The 23,928-nt window shown below is 44.9% G+C and overlaps 1 protein-coding gene and 1 long non-coding RNA gene across 4 annotated transcripts; one reads left to right on the forward strand and one right to left on the reverse strand.

Annotated features, from left to right (window-relative positions):
* Positions 1 to 24: 24 nt before the first annotated feature.
* Positions 25 to 23,276, reverse strand: LOC128323902 (uncharacterized). The gene is made up of 2 exons (XR_008306519.1): positions 23,142 to 23,276; positions 25 to 3,074 (listed from the first exon to the last, which is right to left on the reverse strand). It is a non-coding gene; the product is annotated as an uncharacterized LOC128323902 (long non-coding RNA).
* On the forward strand, positions 2,849 to 13,533 carry LOC128323901 (probable transmembrane reductase CYB561D1). 3 transcript variants are annotated; one of them, XM_053247825.1, is made up of 3 exons: positions 2,849 to 2,984; positions 9,977 to 10,014; positions 12,937 to 13,533. In XM_053247825.1, exons 1-3 carry the CDS (start codon positions 2,849 to 2,851, stop codon positions 13,435 to 13,437), a joined length of 675 nt encoding a protein of 224 aa, XP_053103800.1. In that variant the 3' UTR covers positions 13,438 to 13,533. The 3 variants fall into 3 exon arrangements, with proteins under 3 accessions (XP_053103800.1, XP_053103801.1, XP_053103803.1); XM_053247826.1 differs by lacking the exon at positions 2,849 to 2,984 and adding an exon at positions 8,037 to 8,095; XM_053247828.1 differs by lacking the exon at positions 2,849 to 2,984 and adding an exon at positions 8,115 to 8,311.
* Positions 23,277 to 23,928: the final 652 nt, after the last annotated feature.

The raw sequence follows: 23,928 nt of genomic DNA on the forward strand, positions 1-23,928 counted from the left end.
GATGTGATCTAGAAGAATGCAGAGTTGTCTGAATGTCTTTATTTTTATTTAAGAGAACCTAAGCGGTTGCACAAAAATTTAATCCTCCAATGGCTGAATACATCAAGGAGCTCTTATGGGAAAATAAATTACTTGAGAGATGTGTTTTATAAGGGTGTGTCTCCATGGCTCCAATATATAATTTGTCATTAATTACGTGTACATGCAAAACCCTTATCCATGTATCTCAATCTGCATCTTAAACATGTAGATTGTATGGTAGGTAGGGATAGAACTTTTGAGGGGAGTGTGAAGCTAGCCTCATCCTCCACACCCCAGGAATGAAAAGCCATTAATGGGACTCCCTAAGGAAATGGCTTGCAGTTAGGAGCAAGAGTCTTTTGAGGTGGAACTTCCACCCTGAACCTAACAGTTGGAGATGTTTGCCTGCTTCAGCATCTGACACTACCTCAGCTGCAGTCAACCTGAAGAAGAGGAGACAGTGGGAGACCAGGACTAATGAATGGAGTACGGAACCTGAGTCCAAATACAGGGCTGTCTAGTACAGAGTTCTTGCAGAGAGAAGCACCAAGTGAAGAAGCACGATTGCTGCCTGAAGCTGTCATGACCTAAAAGGTCACTGCAAGCTATAGGACAGGTTTGGCATGAGAGGGGTCTGTGCCTGAGGAGAAGGGGAGGGAAACAGGACACAGGCAAATGGTTGGTGGGGAAGATGGATGGCAGTAATGTCAAAATAGGAGGCCTACTTCAGGTGGGGATAAACAACTTAGATGTCCGAAGGCTTCAAGATTTGCTGCAATAGGAGGAGGGGTGGTGGTATTTGCAGCATTTCACCAGGGGATTACCAACCTGATTCATTCACATGAGCAAGTTAGCATGTTTCTACTACTACTGTGACAATTATGTATATACTGCTCTTCGACCAAAGTTCTCTCAGTGGTTTACATAGAAAAATAAATAATACATAAATAAGATGGCCCCCTATCCCTAAAGGGCTTACAGTCTAAGAAAAGAAACATAAGACAGACACCAGCAACAGCCACGGGAAGGATGCTGTGCTGGGGTTTGATAGGGCCAGTTGCTCCCCCCACCCCCTTCTAAATATAAGAGAATCACCACTTTAAAAAGTGTCCGTTTGCTCAGTTAGCAGGAGTATGTGAGTTGGAGAATGTGAGTAGAATCAAGCAGAATTTGGATCCACACACTTATGATACCGCTACAGGTCATGATACAGATGACCACTTACCAATTAGGCAGCTTCCAACATGCACAGTTATGTAACTTGGTAAGCTAGTCATCTGTACAGTCTTGCTTGCCAAGTGATGAGGGCACTTCTGCCACTCTCCTGCTGCTTCTCTGGGTTTATGATCAGGTACAGATGTGTGCCAAGACACCATTTGACGAGATGAGCAGCTTACCAAGTAGTGTATGTCATGTTAAGTTACTACTTGATAAATAATAGTCAGTATTTTCAACACTGACTAGATGGCACAACTTTACGTTTATTTTCCCTATAAAGCTGCAGAATGTGGGTGTTCAGCATGGCAGTAAGATGTTCCTTCCTAACTTATGCCTGCACAAATTTACGAAGAAATAAGTCCCACTGATTTAAACAGGGTGTACTCTCAGATCACTGTGCCTAGGATTGCAGCCTCCATTGCCTGCCAAACTGCACAGACCCAGTATACTCATTTGGATGTACAACTCTTAAGCTGCCCTTATGTAGACTGTACACAGGACAAGCATGTACAACTGTTTACAAGTGTACACTGGTATACACAGTTACAGTTATTCACATATAGTGTTGAACACAGGTGCAGCAGTATACTTCCTATCTGTATCAGGCAGTTGAGAGACCTGTACACAGGTTGACTTTAAAAATGAATGCAGATACAGTCATTCACAGAAACACATGTATATGCACACTCCTATAACAAAGTCTGACTAGGGCTTAAGTGGTGCCATCAGTTAGCACAAGTGTTGAAATGGCCGAGGAGCCTGTAATGAACATGAAAGTTGACTGGCAAGAAATTGGAGGATCCCATGTTTGTGTATTCGTTGTGAGTGAAACCCCGCCACTGAAATCTGCATGCCCCCTTACAATTGACGATAGCCCCATTTATGACTGGTGATGATTACACTCCAGCACTGTGCGATTGGAAACATGTTTACAAGTTCCTCTGAATTCAATAGGGCTTAAACATTTCTAGTAAATGTTTAGGGTTGCTATGTGTATGAAAATATGTGAGGGAGAACCCCTTTTCTCCCCTGAAGGCATCTAACAACAGTGCTTACATTTCTAAAGCGAGAGATGCCGAGATTCAAGCCTGCTTAGAAATCCCGCACCCCTCCGCGAAAGCTCAGTTTCCAGAGTGTCTGGAGACGGGTGTCGTGGTTACTCAGTAGGCACTCTGCACACGCTCAGCACCACTCTGTTATGATCATTGCTCCACACTGCTGGGTCAAAACCTGGTTCAATCCGGATCAAAGTGCTGGCGGGCTCCAGTGAAGCTATGCGTGGGGGCGGAATCAAAGCCGCCTTGGGATTTTCTTAATGAAAGGCGGGGTTTAAATTTAACAAGAAATAAATATTTTTTTAAAACAACAAATAAAACCCGCTGCCTGCCACCGAGGTGGACTGGAATCGAAATCGCTCGCGCCCCCACCACTGTCTTCTTTCCTCCCCACAGCAGAATAGTCGCCCTCGGGTAATTGCCCTGCCCTCTGAGCCTCAAGCCCCTCCCTCCCCGACAGGTGTGTGTTGTGGCCGGCTGCAAGCCACACCCAGCCTTTCCGTCTTCTGTAATACCAGCCCGCGGCGGCGGGACCGGAGGAAGCTGTCTCCAGTATGCCCGGTGACGTCGCTGCAAGCTGGCGGACCCGCCGCGGTCTTCGCTGGCTGCTGCGCGGCTGCCGGGTCTTGGCGCACCTGGCGCTGCTGGGCATGACGTGCTTTCTGTCGCTGCTCTCCAGGCCTGGCACCAGTGAGTGGCCCTTTTTACTTCCTCCAGGCTCCATCTCTCCTCAGGGCAAATCTCGGGACAAGAGAGGAGGAGAGGGGGTCCCAAGAGCTCCTGTTGGAGAGGGAGAAGTGGGAGTTACTCCAGGAAGGATGCCCTGTGTGTGTGTGTTTTGGGGTGGAGGTGGGGTGGTAACTTAGTGAACTCTGCAACCAATCACGATTGCTCACCTTCACAAGGTTTCCATTTTCTTGTATATATAAATTCTTCTAGATCAGCTATTGCTGGCTGCCATTAATAACTACTACCAAGAACTTGCCTTAGCAAAGAAGGGCATCTCATTATTACACTGGGAAGACAAGAGTACTCCTATAAAGTCCTGCCTGAGAGGCATGCTAAACCCGGCTGTACCAAGCAAACATTGCAGGGGAGACTAGAGGGCTCTAGAAACATATGGAGCCACCTTATAGCACAGTGGGGAAATAACTTGCTTAGTGAGCAAGAGGTTGCCAGTTTGAATCTGTGCTGGTATGTTTCCCAGATCATGAGAAACACCTATATTGGGAAGCAGCGATATTGGAAGATGCTGAAAGGCACCATCTCACTGTGTGGGAGATGGCAATGGTAAACTCCTCCTGTAGTCTACCAAAGACAACCACAGGGCTTTACGGTCACCAGGAGCCAATGGCACAACAACTTTAGAGGCATATGGGCAAATTTTTTAAAACCTCTATGAGAAACAGTTCAGGAACTTTCTAAAGGACAAACAGTTCTGTGGACACCTTTGTACCCTATGCCACAATTTAGTTGCTTAGCACAGCACCCCTGAAAAGAAGAAAAAGTAGGCCTGTTTGTAAGGCTCTCTTTGCTTAGTCATTCCTTTTCTCCTGGCTGCACTTCTAATAAACTTAACATTTTTTTGTCTGTTTTCTCCCCTTATGCTTTGGCAAAACAAGGTTTGAATGAATAGTGATGCAAATTGCTGGTAAAAACAAGACTATGTGCATTGTGATACAATGCAATGAAAACACACTTAAATCTCCCCACTTCCAGACTTTTATCTGTAAGGAAGCTACAGTCTTTCTCATTTTATGTATGTTCATAGGATATTGGCTTTTTTGTACAATATAAGCAAAGAGGATTGCATTTATGGAGCTGAAGTGATACCCATATGGTTATATGAAAATACTGTATTTAGTTAAACAATAGAAGCCCTGTTTACATGTAAGTACAGCCCTGCTGGATCAGGCCCAAGGCCCATCTATTCCAGCATCCTGTTTCGCACAGTGGCCCATCAGATGCTGCTGGAAGCCACAGGCAGGAATTGAGTGCATACCCTCTCTCTCCTGCTGTTACTCCCCTGCAACTGGTACTCGGAGGTATTCTGCCTTTGAGGCTGGAGGTGGCTGCGTACAATTCTGGTCACCACATCTAAAAAGGACATTGTAGAACTGGAAAAGGTGCAGAAGAGGGCAACCAAGATGATCAGGAGCCTAGAGCACCTTCCTTATGAGGCAAGGCTACAATACCTGAGGCTTTTTAGTTTAGAAAAAAGACGACTGTGGGGAGACATGATAGAGGCCTATAAAATCATGCATGGTGTGGAGAAAGTGAATAGAGAGAAATTCTTCTCCCTCTTACATAACACTAAAACCAGGGGTCATCCCATGAAATTGATCACCAGGAAATCTAGGACCAACAAACGGAAGTACTTTTTCACACAATGCATAATCAATTTGTGGAATTCTCTGCCACGAGATGTGGTGACAGCCAACACCATGGATGGCTTTAAGAGGGGTTTGGATAACTTGTCTGGTTCATGCACATAGCCCTCTTCACAGGGGTGTAACTATAATAGGGCAAGAGGAGACAGTTGTCTGGGGGCCCACTGCCTTGGGGGGCCCCCAGAGGCAGGTCACATGACTGACTCCCCCAGCCACACACCTGCCCGGGCTTCCTTCATTTGTTTTCATCCTCCAAAACTGATGTGAGTGTTAAGACCTGTAGCTACCAGAACAGCATGTCCTTCTCTAGTACCATTAAATGACATTTTACTATGCTTTTTGTTACCACTATTCAGCCTCATTTAATATTTCTTTACTTCACGAGCTCAGCTTTGGGGGGGGGGATTTAAAAATCTTGTCTCTGGGCCCAATACAACCTTGCTATGTCCCTTCCTCTTCAGATATATGTGTTTTTTTAAAGGAGAGAAACTATGTCTGTATACAGCATCCCACAAGCATGCCTGCAAGCCCTGCCCTTGTTGACTTCCTCAGAAGTTTCTCTCCCATGCTGAACATGCTTACTGCGTTTAGAGGCAAACGCTGGAAGCATGAAGAGATGCCTTCTGTGATTGGAAGGCTGTATGCTTTGCTGCTTGTGTGTTGACACTGCATGCTTTCCCCCCATGAAAGAACTTTCCTTGTAAGAACTTCACAGTGTTTTGAAGTGGCTACCTGTCATTGAAAAGGCTGACTAGACTAGGTTTTTAAACTGCAAGATCATATAAGAGGGTAATGACTTGGTATGTTTTCCTGGAGGGTATGTTCTGATGCTATAAAATCAACTACTTGCAGCCCAATGAAAGGAATTAAGCATTAAACTATGCAGTCTAGGGCCAAAGTACACACTGTGTTAAATGTGTAGCTTAGCCCTGGTGTATCTGCCTGTTCTTCTGTAAATAGCAGTTTTAATCCTTTTGTCCCTTTATGTTGTCCTGATCAGGATCCCACCCTGCTATGGCAGCTATCCCCACCCCTCTAGTTCCCATTGGTACCAATAGGAGCATCCTTTCCAGGAAAAATAGTAGCTATGGATGGGAAGCAATCCAAATAGGAATTGTGGCAAAGGGGTAGAGCCCCCTTCCCCCATGGCTGCAATCCTGTTTACAAACAAAAACCCCAAGCATAGAGGATTAAAACATGCACTGAATGTAATGTGCTGTTTGACTCTTCTGTCCGTTTCCATGGAAAGTCAGGATACTAGTGAGAGCAGGGCAGCATTATGGCATGCCGAGGCCCTAAGCTACATCAAGCTTCAGAGACCCCATAACATTACAAAATGGGTTGCAAGATCTGACTCCGTATGTCACTCACCCCACCTCTCTGTGTTGCTTATGTGTTCATCTGAAGAGACCAACACTGCCTGTAAGTGAGATGGTGGGAGTTGGTCTAAACCAGGCCCTGGTCTAATAAAATGTCAATATAACTTAGTTCCTCACAGATTTATAAACGTAATGTGATAAGTAGTTGGGGAGCCATATACAACGGTATTTCTGTCTTATCAAAAGGGTAATCTCTATTTTAGAGTTTTATTTATTTATTTATAAGCCAGCGTGGTGTAGTGGTTAGAGTGCTGGACTAGGACCGGGGAGACCAGAGTTCAAATCCCCATTCAGCCATGATACTAGCTGGGTGACTCTGGGCCAGTCACTTCTCTCTCAGCCTAACCTACTTCACAGGGTTGTTGTGAAAGAGAAACTTAAGTATGTAGTACTCTGCCCTGGGCTCCTTGGAGGAAGAGTGGGATATAAATGTAAAATAAATTAATAATAATAATAATAATAAAAATTCCAACCAGTTATTTAAAACCTGAAATTTAGTCACTTTTTGGTGTTCAGAGGCCCCTCATAACTTGAGGCCCTAAAAGGTAGCTTACTTAGCTTGTGCCTAAATCCAACACTGGGGAAGAGTAACTCGTTTCAAGTTTTCAGTTGTAGCCATAGTGCAATACTGCTATTCTCATTTGGTTTCCATATAAAACATAGTATACCTTGCTAACTGGAGCAAGGGGCACATTTTAAAGTAGTGACTCTCTTATGTTTAGCTGGGGCAGTGGGAGAAGAGCAACTGTCTGTCTAACCTCAGCATAGCATCTTTGCACTGACTGCTGTGGCGTCTACCTCGTATCTGAGCCCTTTTAGGACAGGGAACCATCTCCTCCTCTTTTTTCTATGTAAACTGCTTTGAGAATACTCTTGTTGAAAAGTGGTGTATAAATATAATAAATTATCTGCTTAGCTTTCTGCAGTCATGTAAACACTACAGTTGCATTTTATGACTTATTTTGCATTTTATGACTTATTAATAACCAGTGTGGGGGTGTTCTGTGTGTCTTTTCTAGTGAAGTTTAGAATGGTTTTTATCTTCCGTTATGGCTGCTGGAAGTCTTATTTTAGAACATGACAGCTCTCTGGTACATAATGGATGTTTCTTATTTCAGGATCCAACAGCTTCAGTGAACTTTATAGGGCAGACACCAGGTCTTTGCTGAGAGTCTCTTATATTTTAAATGTTGATCTGACAGTCTTAGTCTGTCTGCATGCATTTCATTCTTTTGTACTGCTTTCCATTGCTTCTAGCATGAGAGCTTTTTGTGTCTGTTTAAAAACAATGGGCATGATTCAGCCACAATTAAAACATGTTTAAGTGAGAGAGATTTCAGTCAATTTAAGCATCTGTAACTATTCCTTTGAAATCCATGGGGCTTAACTGTGGCTAAATTGTGCTCTATCTCTTCAGTAGTAATTGATGGGCACACTCAATTTGTAGTGGGCTTCTGAGTGATGTCTTAAGATGAATGTTTATCCAGCATGTGGACTAGTTCAGAGAAATTTTTTTTTTTCAGAGCTCAAAAAAAAAAAAAAAGCTCAGTGCATAGACTAATAATAATTTACAGAGGGAACAACCTTTTATTATGCAGAATTCTCCCTCAGATTTTTGAATGATAGTATCTTCTTTCCACCTCTAATCTAAAACTTAGCTTTTCAAATGATCTTGACAGAACAAGTGTGTGCGGGAAGCCAAAGTTCCCTATGCTTGGGAAATCCTTTCCACATTGAGTTGTCTGCTGAGGAAACCTTGACCTTTTGCTATAGAAGTAATCGAATTTGGGGACTCTTCTAGCATGCACATTTGGTTGCTACAGGGAACTGACTAGCCCTGCTGGGCTTTTTGCCTTATAAGGACTGAAGGCTAAACATGACATTACATTAGCATGCCATTGGCCATTGTTTGCTGTCTCTGAAATAGTAGCCATGGGAGGGAAGAGACATGGATCAGGACCATGGGGGGTGGGGTGGCAAAGGGTAAAGCCCCTCACCACATGCTGGAATCCTGACCCTGCCCCCACCCCCGGTGCGTGTGGCAGGCAGAGATCAGTAGTATGGATGGCTGCTGCTCTTTTCAGAAAAGCTTGTACACTGTTGCTTGTACACTGTTGTACACAGTCTTCTTGCTTAGGAACTTCTAATAAGCCTGCACAGGTAGCCCCAAGCTACCACATCATCTGACTCCTTTGTAAAGAGTACAAGTTGCAGAGTTGCAGCTCACTGTTCAGGCTATGTTTGGAAGGTTTGTAGTGGTATTCAAACTTGTGGCAAAGTATTCAAGTGACTCTCTGCTATATGACATGCTTAGGTGCAGAAAGGCCACAATCTAAATATCTTAGGGAAAGCTCTTGGAGACTAACTTCATAGTGACCTACCCTGCGTGGACATGCTTCCCCTCCCAAACCCTCCCTTGAAACCTGGGCAGGGAGGGGGGGCAGGCTCAGGCCCTCCCTGAACTTAAATCAGGTAGGATAAAAAGGTATCTGACTGTAAGGAGACCAGTAGTCATTTGGATATCTGTCCCTTAGTCTTTAGTGCTCTCATGTAAAGAATTAAACTCTACTTGTTGCATTGCATGGAATGGCTTTAAAGGATTTGAAGCAATGGAATGAATTAATGTAAAATAGTACTTTGAGTGCTCTGTTGTTCCAGGAATATAGTTCAGTTTCGGTTTGCCGGGGGACAGCCTTAATAATTATTCTTTCAATGCAACCAAGTATAAAATACATTATTGGATTCAGTTTGAACACTTGGGTGTCAGGTTGTATTTATGAACGGTTGGCTAAACTGGAAATACTTATATAGGAGATCAGAATAGACGTAGGCACAATCTTCCATTATTTTCACATAACATAGTCCAGAATGCTGAAGGCCTGCAAAGGTCATGTTGCAAATTTTAGAAACTGAGTTAATAGTGTGGAATTTGATTGTGTTTTCAGAGGTCTGAGTGTCTCTAGGAACATAGGAAGCTGCCATATATGGAGTTAGACCATTCGTCTATCTAGCTCAGTATTATCTTCAGACTGACAGTGGCTTCTCCAAGGTTGCAGGCAGGAATCACTCTCAGCCCTATCTTGGAGATGCCAGGGAGGGAACTTGAAACCTTCTGCTATTCCCAAAGTGACTCCATCCCCCGAGGGGAATAACTTACAGTGGTCACACTTCTAGTCTCCCATTCATATGCAACCAGGGAAGACCCTGCTTAGCTAAGGGACAAGTCATACTTGCTACCACAAGGCCAGCTCTCCTTTCCATCTCTGCTTCTGCTCTCCTAAAAATAAGGTGCTAGTTCATCTTTGTAGTAAGAATCTTGACGATATGGGGATACGTGTTTGCTTAAAGGTTTATAAAAGTACAGACAGTCTGGTGGAGGGTTAGCACATTCTGTTATCAGGGATCTGGGAACACTGTACAATGCAGAGCTCAGCTTTCCTTATTTCAGCCTTGCCAAAATATTCAGAATTCGATAATCCTCTAGTTAGAACAAATTGCACATCTGGGGTGTGTGTGTGCGTGTGTACGTACTATACATAGAGTACTTGGAAGGGGCTTTACCAAAGAAATTGGGCCATTTGACACTAATGGTCATAGCATTCAATCTTCATTGCATCATCTCCAGCTCTAGTGTTAGACAATATTAGAGTAGGGAATGAATATGCACAGACTATTATACAGACTTCTTCATGCACAGGGTGGTTCCATTGTGGGCCATGCAAGACACAAGGCTGTCTTCCACTGCACAGCTGATAAGGAAATTCTGCTTGCTTCTTACAGGGCTGCTTCACTGTAGTGACAGATTGTCACAGATGAGCCTTCTTTGATTATGGGCTACTACAATCAAGTCATTGGTTATTGAAGTGGTGTGTTATACTCTAATTTTGCTAAGCATTTTCTCTCTCCCTTACAGGTTTATTTTCCTGGCACCCTGTGTTCATGTCAGTAGCAGTAAGTTCTGTTTGTTCAATGTATATCCCAGGAAGCTAATTTTTGCTTATGGCAGAGATTTTAATTTTTGTATATTGTACATGTTCTAGATACTTTGTAGAGAAAAAGTTTACAGTTTTTAACAAAAAACAACAACCCCAAATTAGTTAAAACAGTAATATAGCATGATAAAGTTTGGAGACAAGGTGCAAATACTAGCCTTCAAGAGAGACAGAAGTGCTCTTTTCATTTTATGGCTGGTAACATAAACCTTTTTTCCTGTAGTGCTTCTATCCATCATAAATTAGTAGCATATCAGGAGGTACCTGCTAAAATCCAAAGCGGTCTCAGATAGGCATATTTCCAATGTGTTTATATCCCAAGTACCTATTAGATAATGGGGCTATTCTGACGATCTGCAAAAATCGGGCTAGGATAGCCTAGCCTGATTTTTGCAGATCGTCAGAACCACCGGGCTCGGCTGCGAGCCTGGTGGTTCTAGAGTGGGTAACCCGCTCAAGAACCCCTGCCCCCAAACCAGGTTTGCAGAGCAAGTGCTCCGCAAATCTGGTTTCCAAAATCATGAGTAGCCATGGCGTGGCTTTGTGCCGTGCCTACTCATGAGTAGACCCCTGGAGGGGAGGCGAAAAGCCGCCTCCTGACTCCGGGAGACTCCCTGCACTCGCGCAGGGTATACTGGGGCTTCTGGGGGCCAAATGGCCCCCGAGCTGCCCAGCCCCCACTGGCTCCATCTCGGAGCTGGCAATCATGTGGGGAGGCCGATCCAGCCACCCAGGGCTCCCTCTCCCCGCTCACCTGAAGAAACCGGGTCTCACGGATCGTGAGACCCGGCTCAATGTTTGTGACATTACTGGTAATGGCCAACACACTTTCCTCACTCTCATGCATGATGTGGTTTCCCTTTTTGTTCCTTAAAGGACGAGTGCTTATCTGCTGTAGCAGATGGGGCTCATTCAGTTTCCCTTTAAAAATAAACTGCAAAGCTATCTGCCATTTCAAGATCAGTTGTTTTTCCTTAAAATCCATATTTTAAAAGAATATGCATGTCCTCTCTCTAGTGCTAGAATACAGATCTCCAGGGATTCCCCTCTCCTAACAAGAGGAACAAACAAGAGCATCAAGACAGATCTTGTGCCACTGTATAGCAAAGGACAAAGCTATTTCCATTCCCCCAAAAGTGATTCTGTTCACAGCCTACATTTGCTTCCATTATTTCATGAGCAGATTCTTTGTTCTCATTTTAATACTAAATACACCTCAGAATGGAACCACAGAGTCTTGGAAGCTAGGCTGTTGGCTGGGGTCAGTAGCACAGTTGCATTAAATAATGTCTTTTTGGTTGCAAAATGGCACCTCCTAGCTTGGCCCCTTTTAGCTTTGCTTCAGATGTTTTGGCAGATATGGCAGATCTATATATTCAAAGATGCCTGTTGCTGAGATAGAAAGAAAATGGTGCTCTGTATCAGAGCTGCCCTGTGCATGCCCTGCTCTTAGCTAGGAGGCATAGCTTTTGTATTTCAGATAAGGGCTATAGCTGGGGATACTCATGTGCTGATGGGAAAATTTAAAGAATCCTGGGCAGAGTAGCTCTTTAGGAGGTCCATATTGCAGCTGTCCACACCTGCAACAGAAGCAGGTTCCTATTTCCTTGTGCCACCCATGTATCTCAAGAGACAAGCCAAATGTGCAGCTTGTGCTAATCCCCCAGTAATTCAATTCAGGTATGTGGATGTCCAGTGGAAGCCAACCATGAGTGTAGATAAGAGTCGGGTACCTTGTTTGAGCCAGTGTGATGTAGTGGTTAGTGCTGGACTAGGGGCAGGGAGACCCAGGTTAACATTCCATTTTGCCATGAAGTTCACTGAGTGACCCTGGGCCAATTGCTATCACCTCTGGGAACCCTGCCTCACATTTGTGAGGATAAAATGGCATGGACATGCACATCCCATCTATGCTGCCCTAAGTTCAATGGAGAAAGGTTGGAATATACATATAATTTAATATGCTTTTCTGAAATCCTCAACATCTTTACAAAATTGCTTTTCCCAGTGATTCTGGGAAGAAGCTCTGATAGTTAATGTGGATTAACATATATGTAAGTGTATTGCAGATGTACATCTCGGTCATCCTCCTTCTGTGGCTATGCTGTGTTTGCTGGAAAAGAAGAGGCTCATGCCATTTCAGACTTCTTTATACACAGCAAAAGACTGGTCCTTGCTCTTCCATGTCAGGTTGACTGTGTATTATCTTTAATATCTGAATAATACTAACACTTCTGAAAACATGCTGTAAAAGTGCTTGGAAGCCTCAGCCATTCATGAGGTCAGTTTTTTCCTATAACATATCAAGTGGTTCTGTTAGACATAGCAATGGCATAGCTCCAAATTGTAACTGAATTAGTCATTCCTAGTCACTCTTTTGCCACAAAACACTGCCAATTGAACTAATTCTCTGGGCTGGTTCATACATTCAGCAGAATCAAATAATAAAGCTTCTCCTTAACTGTACCACTTCAGGCAGTGATTGTGGGGTTGTATTGTTTATATGCTCTTCCACAAAAACTTCTTGCACAAACCTGTGGAAGAGGTGGTTAGGCTGAACCCTTATCTCATACATGCTAGTTGTGTTAAATGTCAAATAATTCAAATATACAATCTCCCAACTACAGCCTGAGATGGTACAATCCAGGAAAAGATTTATCACTTGAATTCTTTTTGATGTCTAAATTGGCTCTGAGAGTTGGTTCAGTTGCAGGGGATGCATGGCAAAGAAGGAATCATTGCAACTTGATTCTGCTGAGTTTATAAACTGGTCTCGAGTCTTTGGCTTTTCTTGTGGCTTGAAGCAGGGCCTGCAGTGATCTGACAGGCAAGCTCAAAAAGAAACAGCTGCCATGTTGCTAAAGGTTTCCTTTGTTCTCAGTTCTGCCTCTGCCTGACTGAAGCCATCCTGATCTTCTCCCCAGAGGGCACTCTCTTCTGCTCCTGCTCTCACAAGATGAAAGTACTGCTGCACTGGACTGCACAGATAGTGGCACTCATGGCTGCAACACTGGGTTTGGCTTACATTGTCTCAAGCAAGAACCAAAGTGAGCTCCCACACTTTGTCTCCTGGCACAGTGTTCTGGGTCTCCTTACGCTTCTGGCCATGTGTGGGCAGATCTTGTGTGGACTTTGCCTACAGTTTCCACAACTGCTGAGGACACCACCTGTAGCCCAGCTCCATCTGTACCACACTATATATGGACTGATAGTTTACCTGTTGGTTACCTTCACTATGGTACTGGGCATTCACTCAGACTGGTTTCAGGCCCAGATTAAAGGAGTGGCTTGGTATTACTGCCTGGGGCTGCTCATCTGTCCAGCACTGATCATCATGAACCAGATTTCGAGATCTTATTTGCAAAAGAGACTACATGTTTGACTGTTGTGTTCCTCTACCCCTCGGGAATAAAAAAAAAATCTCATTCTTACTGTGTGCATGCATGCACATTACAATGAAGTTTGGATCTGCAGTTTCCCCCCTGTTTGTTTTGTGTGCATTCTGTGTCTTGATCTGGCAAATTGGGCTTTTCTTTGAGTGACTTCAGAATTTCACTACTTGGTTTTTACTTCTAACAAATGCTAATACATGTACTTCAATGTTCTAGAAAGATGCAGATTCAGTTTTCCAGCTTGCTGGACAAGTAAACTGATATCTAGCTGGTTCTCATTCTTGAACAGAAACTGGTTTTCTGATGCAGAGATCAGGGCAACCAATTTGCTGATGCTGTGTTTCAACTGAAGATTTCAAAATCTTCATTTAAAAGTCTGAGAAAACAAGTGTGGCTTGAGGGTTTTCCTGAAAACATACTGAGAAGGGAACATATTCCAAAGCCCTGGGGCAGGTATAGAGAAGGCCCATTCCTAAGTTGCCACCAAATGAGCTGGCAGCAACCATACCTGGACCTCTCCAGATGATTTTAGAAGGCAACGGGGTTCATGACAAAGAAGGTGCTCGCTTAAATACCCTGGACCCAAGCAGTTAAGGGCTTTGTAAGTAATAACCAGCACTTTGTATTTCCCAGGGAAACTTATCGGCAGACAGTGCAGTTCTTCCAAAATCAGTGTTATGTGGTCCCTTTGAGTTGTCGCTGAAACCAGTCTAGCTGTTGCATTCTGTACCAATTGTAGTTTCTGGACTACATATAAAGGCAGCTCCATGTAGAGTGTATTACAGTAGTCAAGCCTAGAGGTTACTAGCATATGCACCATCGTTAAGGTCATTTACCTCCAGACATCATCAAAGCTGATATTGGCCGAAGCTGATAAAGTGCTCCTGGCCACCACCTCAACCTGAGAAACCAGAGAGAGTTTGGGGTACAGGAGCACTCCCAAGGTACGTACATGATTTTTCAGGGAGATTGTAACCCCATCCATTGCAGGCAGATCTAAATCATCTCTTCGGTCCCAACCCCTCACAGTCAGTATCTCTGTCTTATTTGGTTTCAATTCCAGTTTGTTATCCCTCATCCAGCCCATTACTGCCTCCAGGAAGGCATTTAGGGAAGTTATTCCATTTCCTGATGAAGTTGGTATGGAGAAATAGATCTGGGTGACATCAGCATATTGATAACACCCTGCACCAAATCCCCTGCTGATCTCTCCCAGCAGTTTCATGTAGATGTTAAAGAGCATTGGAGACCATATAGAGCCTTGTGGAATGCCATACTCTAGTTCTTGCTTTGCAGAGCAACAGTCTCCAAGTGGCACCATTTGGAATCTGTCAGAAAGGTAGGAATGGAACCACTGCAAAACAGTTCTGCCCAATCCTACCTCCCTCAAGTGATCCGGAAGGATACCATGGTTGATGGTATCGAAAGCCGCTGAGAGATCCAAAATGATCAGCTGTCACATTCCCCTTGTCGATAGCCAACCGGAGATCATCCATCAGGTTGACCAAGGCAGTCTCAACCCCATAGCCCAGCCAAAAGCCAGTTTGAAATGGGTCTAGGCAATCTGTATCATCCAAAACTGCCTGGAGCCAAGAGGCCACCACCTTGTCCAACCATGGAAGATTAGAAACTGGTCTGTAATTAGCCAAGTCTGAGACGTCCAATACAGTGTTTTTCAAATAAGGTCAAATAGCCTCCTTGAGATAGTGAGGCATCCTGCCCTCCCACAGAGAAGCATTTATGATATTTACCAGACCCTCTCTGATAATACAATTATCAGATGAAATAAGACAAGTTGGACAAGGATCAAGAGAACAGGTTGTAGGACACACAGTCTGAAGCAGTTTGTTCACATCCTTGGGAGTCAGACTAAAAGTGACCCAATCTAATCCTATTAGAGGAGTTGCTGCTGGACAACTCTACAGTAGACTCTGTAGTAACTGTGTGAAGCCAACTCAACCCAAATATGAGAGATTTTATCTGCCAAAAAAAAATCCATTTAAAATGTCACAGCAAGCAACTGTTTCAAATTCAAGGGGGAGGGGGCATAAATGAGCCCTCTCACAATCTTAGACAACTCAGCTGGGTGTGAATTTGCAGAAACAATACAAGCAGAAAAGAACTGCTGCTTTGCTGCTTGTACTGCCAGAGCATAGCTCTTCTGTGCTCTGTGTTGTAATCTGTCAGACTCGCACAGAGTCTTCCTCCACTTGCACTCTAGTTGTCTACCTTGCCACTTCAATTCCCTTAGTTCTTATGAGTACCTTGGGGCTGACTTTAAAGCAGGTCAGAGAGAATGCTTGGGAGTGTTTGTGTCTACTGCGCTAGTGAGTTCGTCATTCCATGTTTGCACCAGAGCATTGACGGAATCATTAGCAGAGCCAATACTCAACCCTTCCAAGGCTTCTTGGAATCCAATTGGATTCAATAACCTCCTTAGGTGGACCAACCTAATGGGTCCTTCCTAGTGGGACCACTAGCGTCTCTCAACCAGGTCTCCATAATGCACACCAGGTCGGCTCCTTCATCCACGATCCGGTCTTGAATGATCTCAGTCTTATTTTGGTCTGACCTGACATTAAAGTGGTAAGGTTCTGTGGGTCATTGGTACTGCTGTCCAAGGTCAAAGAGGTGGTAGGTCTGCTGGAAGGGGAAACAGCAATTAAATTTCTGATCTCCCTTCTCCTATAACAAACTGCTGACCTACCAGCACCATACCTTCATCGCTTCCCTACCACCACTGGAAGAGCTGCCCCAGAGTTGTCACCCTCCTCCCCATCTCTGGACAACCCAAGACACACATCTATCAGGCACCACCAATTACTAGGCAACAATTATAAAATAATGATGAAACTTCTTTGTAGGAGACCAGAACAGTATGTTGGCCCCAGCCCTCCGTCCCAACCCCAGAGTCCACCACCAAAAGCTGGCACCCTTTGGCCACTGGCTTCAGTGGTGCACCTGCCAGAAGGCTGCCCTGGAGGCTGCACCCCCAGCACTGTCCACCTTCCTTAAGGTCCCAGAGTTGGAAAAACCTCACCCCTGCTGCCTGCCACTCGCCTGTTGGGTAGAGTTGGCTCAGCTGCCTGATATCTAAGCAGTTATGGAGGGCAGAGCAGCCAAGGAGCTGCCAAAGTGGAAAGGGGTGGGGGAGGAAGCCTCAAGCAAAGCCTGCAGCCAAACTTCCCCACCCAGAAGTGAAGGGCGGGGGGGGGAGATAAAAGAAGCATGTACCTCCCAATGTCTCCTTCACTTCCTGGTCATCTCCAGAAGATCTGAGGGGCTGATAGCATGCTCAAGGACAGCTGTCGAAGCAGCCAAGAGATGTTCAGCAGCCCTCTCCTCCACTGCCAATGCTCTGGATGAGAATTGGGCAGAGGAAAGGAGGTAGGTGCTGCCAAAGTATGACAGCACCTGGAGGTCAGTGGAGGATGCCAATGAGTAGGATGGCAAGCACTTTCAGGGCAGCTTCAAAATATCCTGGGCCACCTTGGACTTCCTGGCAAGCGAAATGGAGCCAGTGCTCCACCAGCAGGACACTGTGATATGCCATGCTATCTCACTGTGGAACAGACTCGCCATAACCATTTACAAGCTGGCCTCCAACATGAACTACCAGTCCCTGAGCAACCAGTTTGTAGTTGGCACCATCTGTCCGATAAGTCACAGATTTGCCCCTGCTAACTGGGCAAAGAGGCACCTTTTTTAACATGGCAATTCTCTTTATTGAGCAGGGGAAGATTAACTGGCCCTACTCACCCCCAGCACAGTACCTCCAGTTACTGTCGCTGGTGTGTTTCTTTTTAGACTGTGAGCCCTTTGGGGACAGGGAAACATCTTATTTGTTTGTTGTTTCTCTGTGGAAACCGCTTTGGAAATCTTGTTGAAAAGCGTTACATAAATATTTGTTGTTGTCATCGTCAAGGAAGTAGTGGAGCTCCTAGTGGAAATGTTCACGGTTGTCATGATCTGGGTGGGTGACCCACAGGAGGTGATGGGGCTTGAGGAGAGGGGTTTCCTGGGTGTCCTTAGCTGTATAAATGGGACACATGTTGAGATTTTAGTGCCCCCCGATGACATGAGTACTTTGGGCAGAAGCTCTACTACTGCATGATCCTGCAAGGTGTAGTAGACGCCACGGGCCGGTTCATGGACGTCTATACCGGGGTGTTGGGCAGTAACCATGACACAGCCATTTTCTGGACCTCCCCATTTGCCTCCAAGCTCTGCAGAGGTACCTGGGCCCATGGAGTGGGTTGGCGAATGGTGAAGCTGGTTATAGTTGGGGAGCAGGGATAAAGCCTGCAAGACTGGATGGTCACCCCCTACTGCACACCCAGAGATGCCCTGGAGAGGAACTTCAACCAAAGCATGAGGATTGTGGTGGAGCAGGCATTTGGGAGGCTGACAGCCTGGTAGTGCGCCCCCTACACCTTGCTGGGTGTGGAGGAGGCTTTTGTGCCCAAGGTGATTGTGGCCTGTTGCACAACATCTGCAAGACCAGAGGAGACATCCTGCTGGAGGAGCCTGTGGACACATCCAGAGGGCAGTGGTGGAGGCGTGCCCAGGATAGATGGGGGTGCTGTGCCGGTGGGCCCTGTGACCTAGCCCCTCGGGGTCATTGGCAATAGTGAGGTGAGAGTGGCCTTCACAAGACATGCCTTGGAGCCGCTCCCTCTGGTCCACTGCCAAGGCAGGCAGGTGCGTGTGGTTGGAACAGCATTGTCACCCTTTAAACTGCTGATGGAAGCATGGGGTCATTGTCTGCACTGGCAGCAGAGGGATCAGAAGTTGCAAACTCCCATCCCTGCCTTGCTAATGAAAGGGCTGTCAGTGTATTAACACCTAATAAAGTTATAGCATTCTTTATTAAATTGGTGTGTTTATTTCCAAATGCAAGTGAAGAGCTACCCCCTCATATGTGGCAAGCTGTGTGGAGGGAGATGAGTGGTTTGTGGGGTTGGATGGTGTAGGTCAGGACATGGGATCCCCCTTGCAAGTGGTGGGGAGGGTGGCGAGCGCTTTGTGCGGTTGGATGGGGCAGGGAATGGTATGGGATCCCTCTGGCCGATGGTGAGGAGGCCGATGGGTGGTTGGATGGATCTGGGAGGGAGCTGGGATCCCCCACCCCACAGCAAGACTCGCCATGTACAGCAGGGACTCTGTTGGTGGTGCACAGTGTGTGGAGGACTTGCTTTTGCCAAATCTGGATGTGTAAGGGCCCATGGATCCTGAGGTTTTGAGAGCAGAAGATGCAGGAAGAGGAAAAGCTGAGGTATTTGACAGCTGTGGAGGGGAGATGGGAAATGGCCCTAAGCTGTCTGCATGCAGCAGAATGCACAGAGCTTTAAATAAAACAGTGTCCATCCCGTCCCCTGCATGAGGATCTGCCCCCACTCCCGCTGTCAAGTATTTGGCCTGCAATCCCATGTTCTGCTTCAGCTTTGTTGACATCATCACTGTGAGTACACTGAAGAAGGGGCTAAGCTGTCATTCATCCGGGGAAGCCAGAGAGAGCCAAGCATAATCAACATGCCCCCTTTGGAATCGTGGCCAATGGCAGCCGCCTGGATGCGATGCCCTCATTCCCGTGATGTGAGTGGTGCCTGGGATCTTCCTCGGCAGCCAAGGTACAGGGAGGGGCTCTCCTCTCCTGGAACTGGAGGTTGGTGGACTTCAGTTGGACAAATGTCTGCGGTGCGATTTACAGTTTAAAATTGAAACCACAGGTTTGCCAACCTCTGGTTTCATGTTACATCAGAATTCAGCCTTTCTCTTGAATACCCTGTGCCCAAGGCTTAGAGCCAGTGCATATGCATGACTGGAGACCTGAAAAAAAGGAGGCTCTCAATTTCAGACAAGACCATGCCACAGCGTTTTCTTGCACCACTGAACAATTGCTGTCTTCTGCCTCCTGTGCCCTTAGAATTTAGAAGCAGCTGCCCTCCACGTGTAGTCCAGGACTTAGCCTATAGTCATTTCCTTCCACAAAAATTCAATTTCTTTCCCCCCACCTTCCCTCCCAACTCTCTCATCCAAGCAAGCCCATTCTCTCTCTCTCTCTCTCTCTCTCTCTCTCTCTCTCTCTCTCTCTCTCTCTCTCTCACACACACACACACACACACACACACACACACACACGGTTTATTTGCTGTTTTAAGAAGTTATTAGCTCAGTTAAAGAAGGCACTCTTTTGTTTTTAAATAGCCACTCTTGGCTCTGGCAACTGATCAACAAATTACCAGAGTAGGTACGAGGGTTAACCGAAGCATTTCACTTGCCAAGTATCTGTAGTCAGTGGGAACTGGCCAGTAGCAAAAGCATCTATTTACATTTTGAGGCTTTAGGGAGGAAAGTTCAATTTCTGTCCACCACCACCACTGCATACATTTACTAGAACCTATGTTTGCTTGCCTCATATAACTTATGTGATCAACTGTTCTTGACATTACTATAAGATTTAGAATACAGAGGCCTATATATTTTTGTTTAAAATGTTTTAAGGTTTGAATTGTTGTAGTGTGTTAACTTTTACTGTATCATTTACTTTATTTTAACTGGTGTTTTAATTTTGTTATTTTAACTCATGTTAACTTTTTCTGTTCCTTTGCTTTGTTGTAAACCGCCCAGAGATGTGACTTTGGTGTGTATGTGTGTATAAAAATGTTAAATAAATAAATATAATATAGCTTTGACGAGCAGTTCTTTGTGGGGTTTTCTTTCAGGACCTAACAAAGGCATGAATCGTATAGCGGCACACAGCACCCCTGGCTTTAAAACTGGGACAACTGGGTAGTTCCAGAGAGGGAGCAAGGGTGGATGTTTGTCCCTCATCTACCTCCATTTCTGTTTCAGAAATGAAACAGGTGGAACACAACTTGTGTACCCAGAAATGCACTTTGCCCCTTTTGTGTCCCCACTCAGTTATTTTCTGGTGTTGCTCCTGGTTTCCCCCAGAATGGAACTCTCTGATAATCATGATGATTCTGGCTGAAGTTGGATAGTTGGAAGGTAAGCAACTTGTCAGCCTCTGTACAAAATGCATTGCCAAGAGGCATATAAACCACACAGGGAATTAATAGGAGAGGCCCAGGTTCTTCCTCTTCCAGACTGGAGCAAGGTAACTGCACTTTCTCCCTCCACCCCTATATACTTGGGACTACCATAGTAGAATAAGCTTTATTACTTATTATACCACGAGAATGAGATGGGACTTCTGAATTTCTAGCATACGAGGAAAATTAAATGCTCCATTAACAAACAATTAACTACATACATACTACTTTTAAAGCAATTGAACAAAGGCATATGTGAACTTATTAAAACATGCTTTAGATATTTGCTGAGAATAGGGACAGACTACCGGCGCAGAGTTAGGGTGCAAATACCTGTATTGGTTTAAAGCTTCACTACTCAATTGTGGATCAAAGATATCCTGAACAAAAACATCCTTTAAAATATATACTCCCGGGCTGCTAGGACTCTCAGCTTAGCAGGCAAACTGAACTATTAGTGGTTATTAATTAGGATTGGACTGAATAGGTAATCTTCCCTTGGCCAGAAAGAAAAATCTGAGCAGGCTGACCTTTGTCATACAAGATACGTTGGGCAGAATGAAACATATGACTTCAGTGAAATTTGAAACTAATGTTCACATGTACAGATTACAGATTTCCCATACACATCCAATCTGGAGGTTCTTGAGACAAGCACAATAGAGGAATGAACCCCCACCCCCAACCAAAAAACACATTTGTACTTCATCTGTCACATAGAATCAAGATATCTTCCCTTAAAGGTTTCAGGGATATTTTGCTTTCTTAGCACCAAAATAGCAATGTAGGAGTCACTGACAATTGAAGAATCACTCCAGTTGTTTTAGCAGACAGGTCATCCTTGGCTGTTGAGGTTGCTATATAGAATATATCTGCACAAGTGGTATTGGTCCATACTGGATAGTGCCTCTTTGCCAGCATCCTTGGAAATCACTAATGGCAATACTGAATTTTATTTTACTCTTCTGAGCCACTTCACTGAACCAGGAGCAGGTTTTGAACTGGCAGGGGCTTTAGATTAGTATGACTCTTTAGATGGAAAGAGCAGCCACTTGAATACTGATATCTGAAGAGAGAGCTGAGAGGATGGTTCACATTACTTTAGAGAAACAACTGCACCAGGTGAGGATTACAGGTGAACTAGAGCAGAAAGGCTAAACTTTCCATGTACTCACTCTCCAGGATGCTTCTGATCATGCTGTGCAACATGTTGATACTAGGATATTTTATTTCGTATACCTTCAAGGGTTTTTCCTAGCCCTCTGGTTTGTACATGTCTGCTATTGATGCTTTCCTTGATGTTCCTTGTTTCACATTTTCACTTGGCTGTTTGTTCGTTGGGAAATAATGTTCTATTATTTGCTCATATGTCTATTTTCCTACCCTGTAATGGTGAGCTTTCTGTTTTTATTTCAAAGGAAGACAAAGGATGACTTGGCCGCAGAATTAATTTTCACATCTTAACAATGAAAGCCCACTCTGTACCAACTCTGCCCCATGTGTGTTCTTTTTGAGCATGGCAGATGGTGTGTGGGTGTGCATGAAGTGTGCGCGCTTCATTAAACAGACAAGTTTAATGAAGAGAAAGGGAGGGATTAGGAGTATATGTGAACACAGTTATCTCTATAGGAATTGGTTTTGTGAACCTGAAGGCTATTTTACTGACTCACAGGTCCACAAAGCTAGCTGGAGCCAGAAGGAATGTGCTTCATATCAGTGGTGGCTGGTGGTGCCTTGGCCTGGGGGATGCTGTCAGGGCAGGTGATGGGTGGAGCCATAGATAATGAGAGGTGGAGCCCAGGGGCGTAACTAGGTTGGAGTGGGCCCTGAGACAAGATTCTTAAATGGGCCCCCCCGCCGAGAAATTTTTTAATAATAATAATAATAATTCGATTTCTATACCGCCCTTCCAAAAATGGCTCAGGGCGGTTTACAAGAGAAAAAGGTGCCTCTTTGCCCAGTTAGCAGGGGACTTTTATTCTCACATTTCTGTCCTCATTCAAAACATACAAAAAACAGATGTACAAAATTGGGCAAATGAGAAGACACTAGAAACACTAATTATTAAAATGGGCCCCTTGCTGCAGATTAGCAAAGGAGACTTTCAACCATGCAGGGTGAGCCTATGTTTGTTTTCTCAGAATTCTGAACCAATTCAGTAAACTTTGATTCCAGGAGGTTTTTCACAAGAGGCTTTTAAAGCCCTTTAACACACATCTCCTCTGGAATGGAGGTGCTGCATTCACATGTTGGCCAGATTTACCCTAAGGGGAAAAAATATAAAAGCACAACACATGCGTCACAGTTCTCACTCATGTCTCAGTTCTCACTCAGACCTGGGTTGCAAAACAACTTGAACATAAGTGTATTTATGAATTAATTAATTAATTAATTAATTAATTAATTAATACATAAATAAATTTGTCCCAGAAGTTTTTGTAATTTCCTGCCATGAAACAAGCCACTTATAGGACTTTTTAGAGGGTTTTTTTAAGCCAGCAAATTTTCCAATCAGTTTTAAATTAAATATTCAGAGACTTCTCAGTCTCCCCCCCCCCCCAATCAAAGCCCTATGGCAAGCAGTTCCCTATATAGGGGTGGGGGTGGGGTGTAACCACAAAAAGGAATTCACATTCTACCTGGCAAAGGCTGAGCTGTCTGGCCTGGGAAGAGGGTCTGCTGCAGAGAACTGTAGTGGCCACTCTGACTGCAAGCCTTCTTCCTGGGGCTTGCCAGCCTACTCGAATTCAGGCTTCACTGAGGCCTACACGGAGGCCTCCCTGGAAGCCCCGCCCACCCGCCGATCAGCTGAGAGGCGGGGAGAGAAGCAGCTGGCCTGCTGCTTTGATTTCCGACCAGGACGACAAGCAGGAGGGAGGGCAAACAGTGCAAGTGGCTGAAGGGTCTTGGGGCTGGGCAGGGGACAATGGGGAGTCATGTGAGGTGTCTCTGGGGGGCCCCTCAAGGCAGTGGGGCCCCCAGACGACTGCCTCCCCCTGCCTAATGGTAGTTACGCCCCTGGTGGAGCCAACTGTGTGCAGCTGCGGAGGCAGGACTAGGCAGGTGCCTTAGCAATAACTGGCAAAGTGTAGATTTGTAGCTAACAAATTGGACACACACACACACACACACACACACACACACACACACACCCCTCTACATCATCAGCATAGATACAGAGAAATATGGAAAACTTCAGTTGCATTATAGTGCTTAACAGGGCTACAGTAGTGTGTAGATTTGTATCTAACATGGCAGGATCAAAACACAAGCACACTCACACAGGAAAGGAACTGTACAAGCCACAAGTAAAGCACAGACCAGCACCAAAAGGTTGCTTCTGTGGAGAATAAATGCATTCTGAAGTCACCAGGGAAGTTCAGTCTGCCTGATTATTTCAAAAATGAATACTACTAATAACAAGAA

The sequence above is a fragment of the Hemicordylus capensis genome, chromosome 4 (genome assembly GCF_027244095.1).
Source record: "Hemicordylus capensis ecotype Gifberg chromosome 4, rHemCap1.1.pri, whole genome shotgun sequence".
In the NCBI taxonomy this organism is placed as follows: Eukaryota; Metazoa; Chordata; class Lepidosauria; order Squamata; family Cordylidae; genus Hemicordylus; species Hemicordylus capensis.

Bases quoted from the DNA above. Each gene is read 5' to 3' on its own strand.
- LOC128323901 (XM_053247825.1), top strand. From the start codon at position 2,849: ATGCCCGGTGACGTCGCTGCAAGCTGGCGGACCCGCCGCGGTCTTCGC. The intron at 2,985-9,976 runs GTGAGTGGCCCT...TCTCCCTTACAG, and splicing joins GCTCTCCAGGCCTGGCACCA to GTTTATTTTCCTGGCACCCT. The intron at 10,015-12,936 runs GTAAGTTCTGTT...CTTTGTTCTCAG, and splicing joins CTGTGTTCATGTCAGTAGCA to TTCTGCCTCTGCCTGACTGA.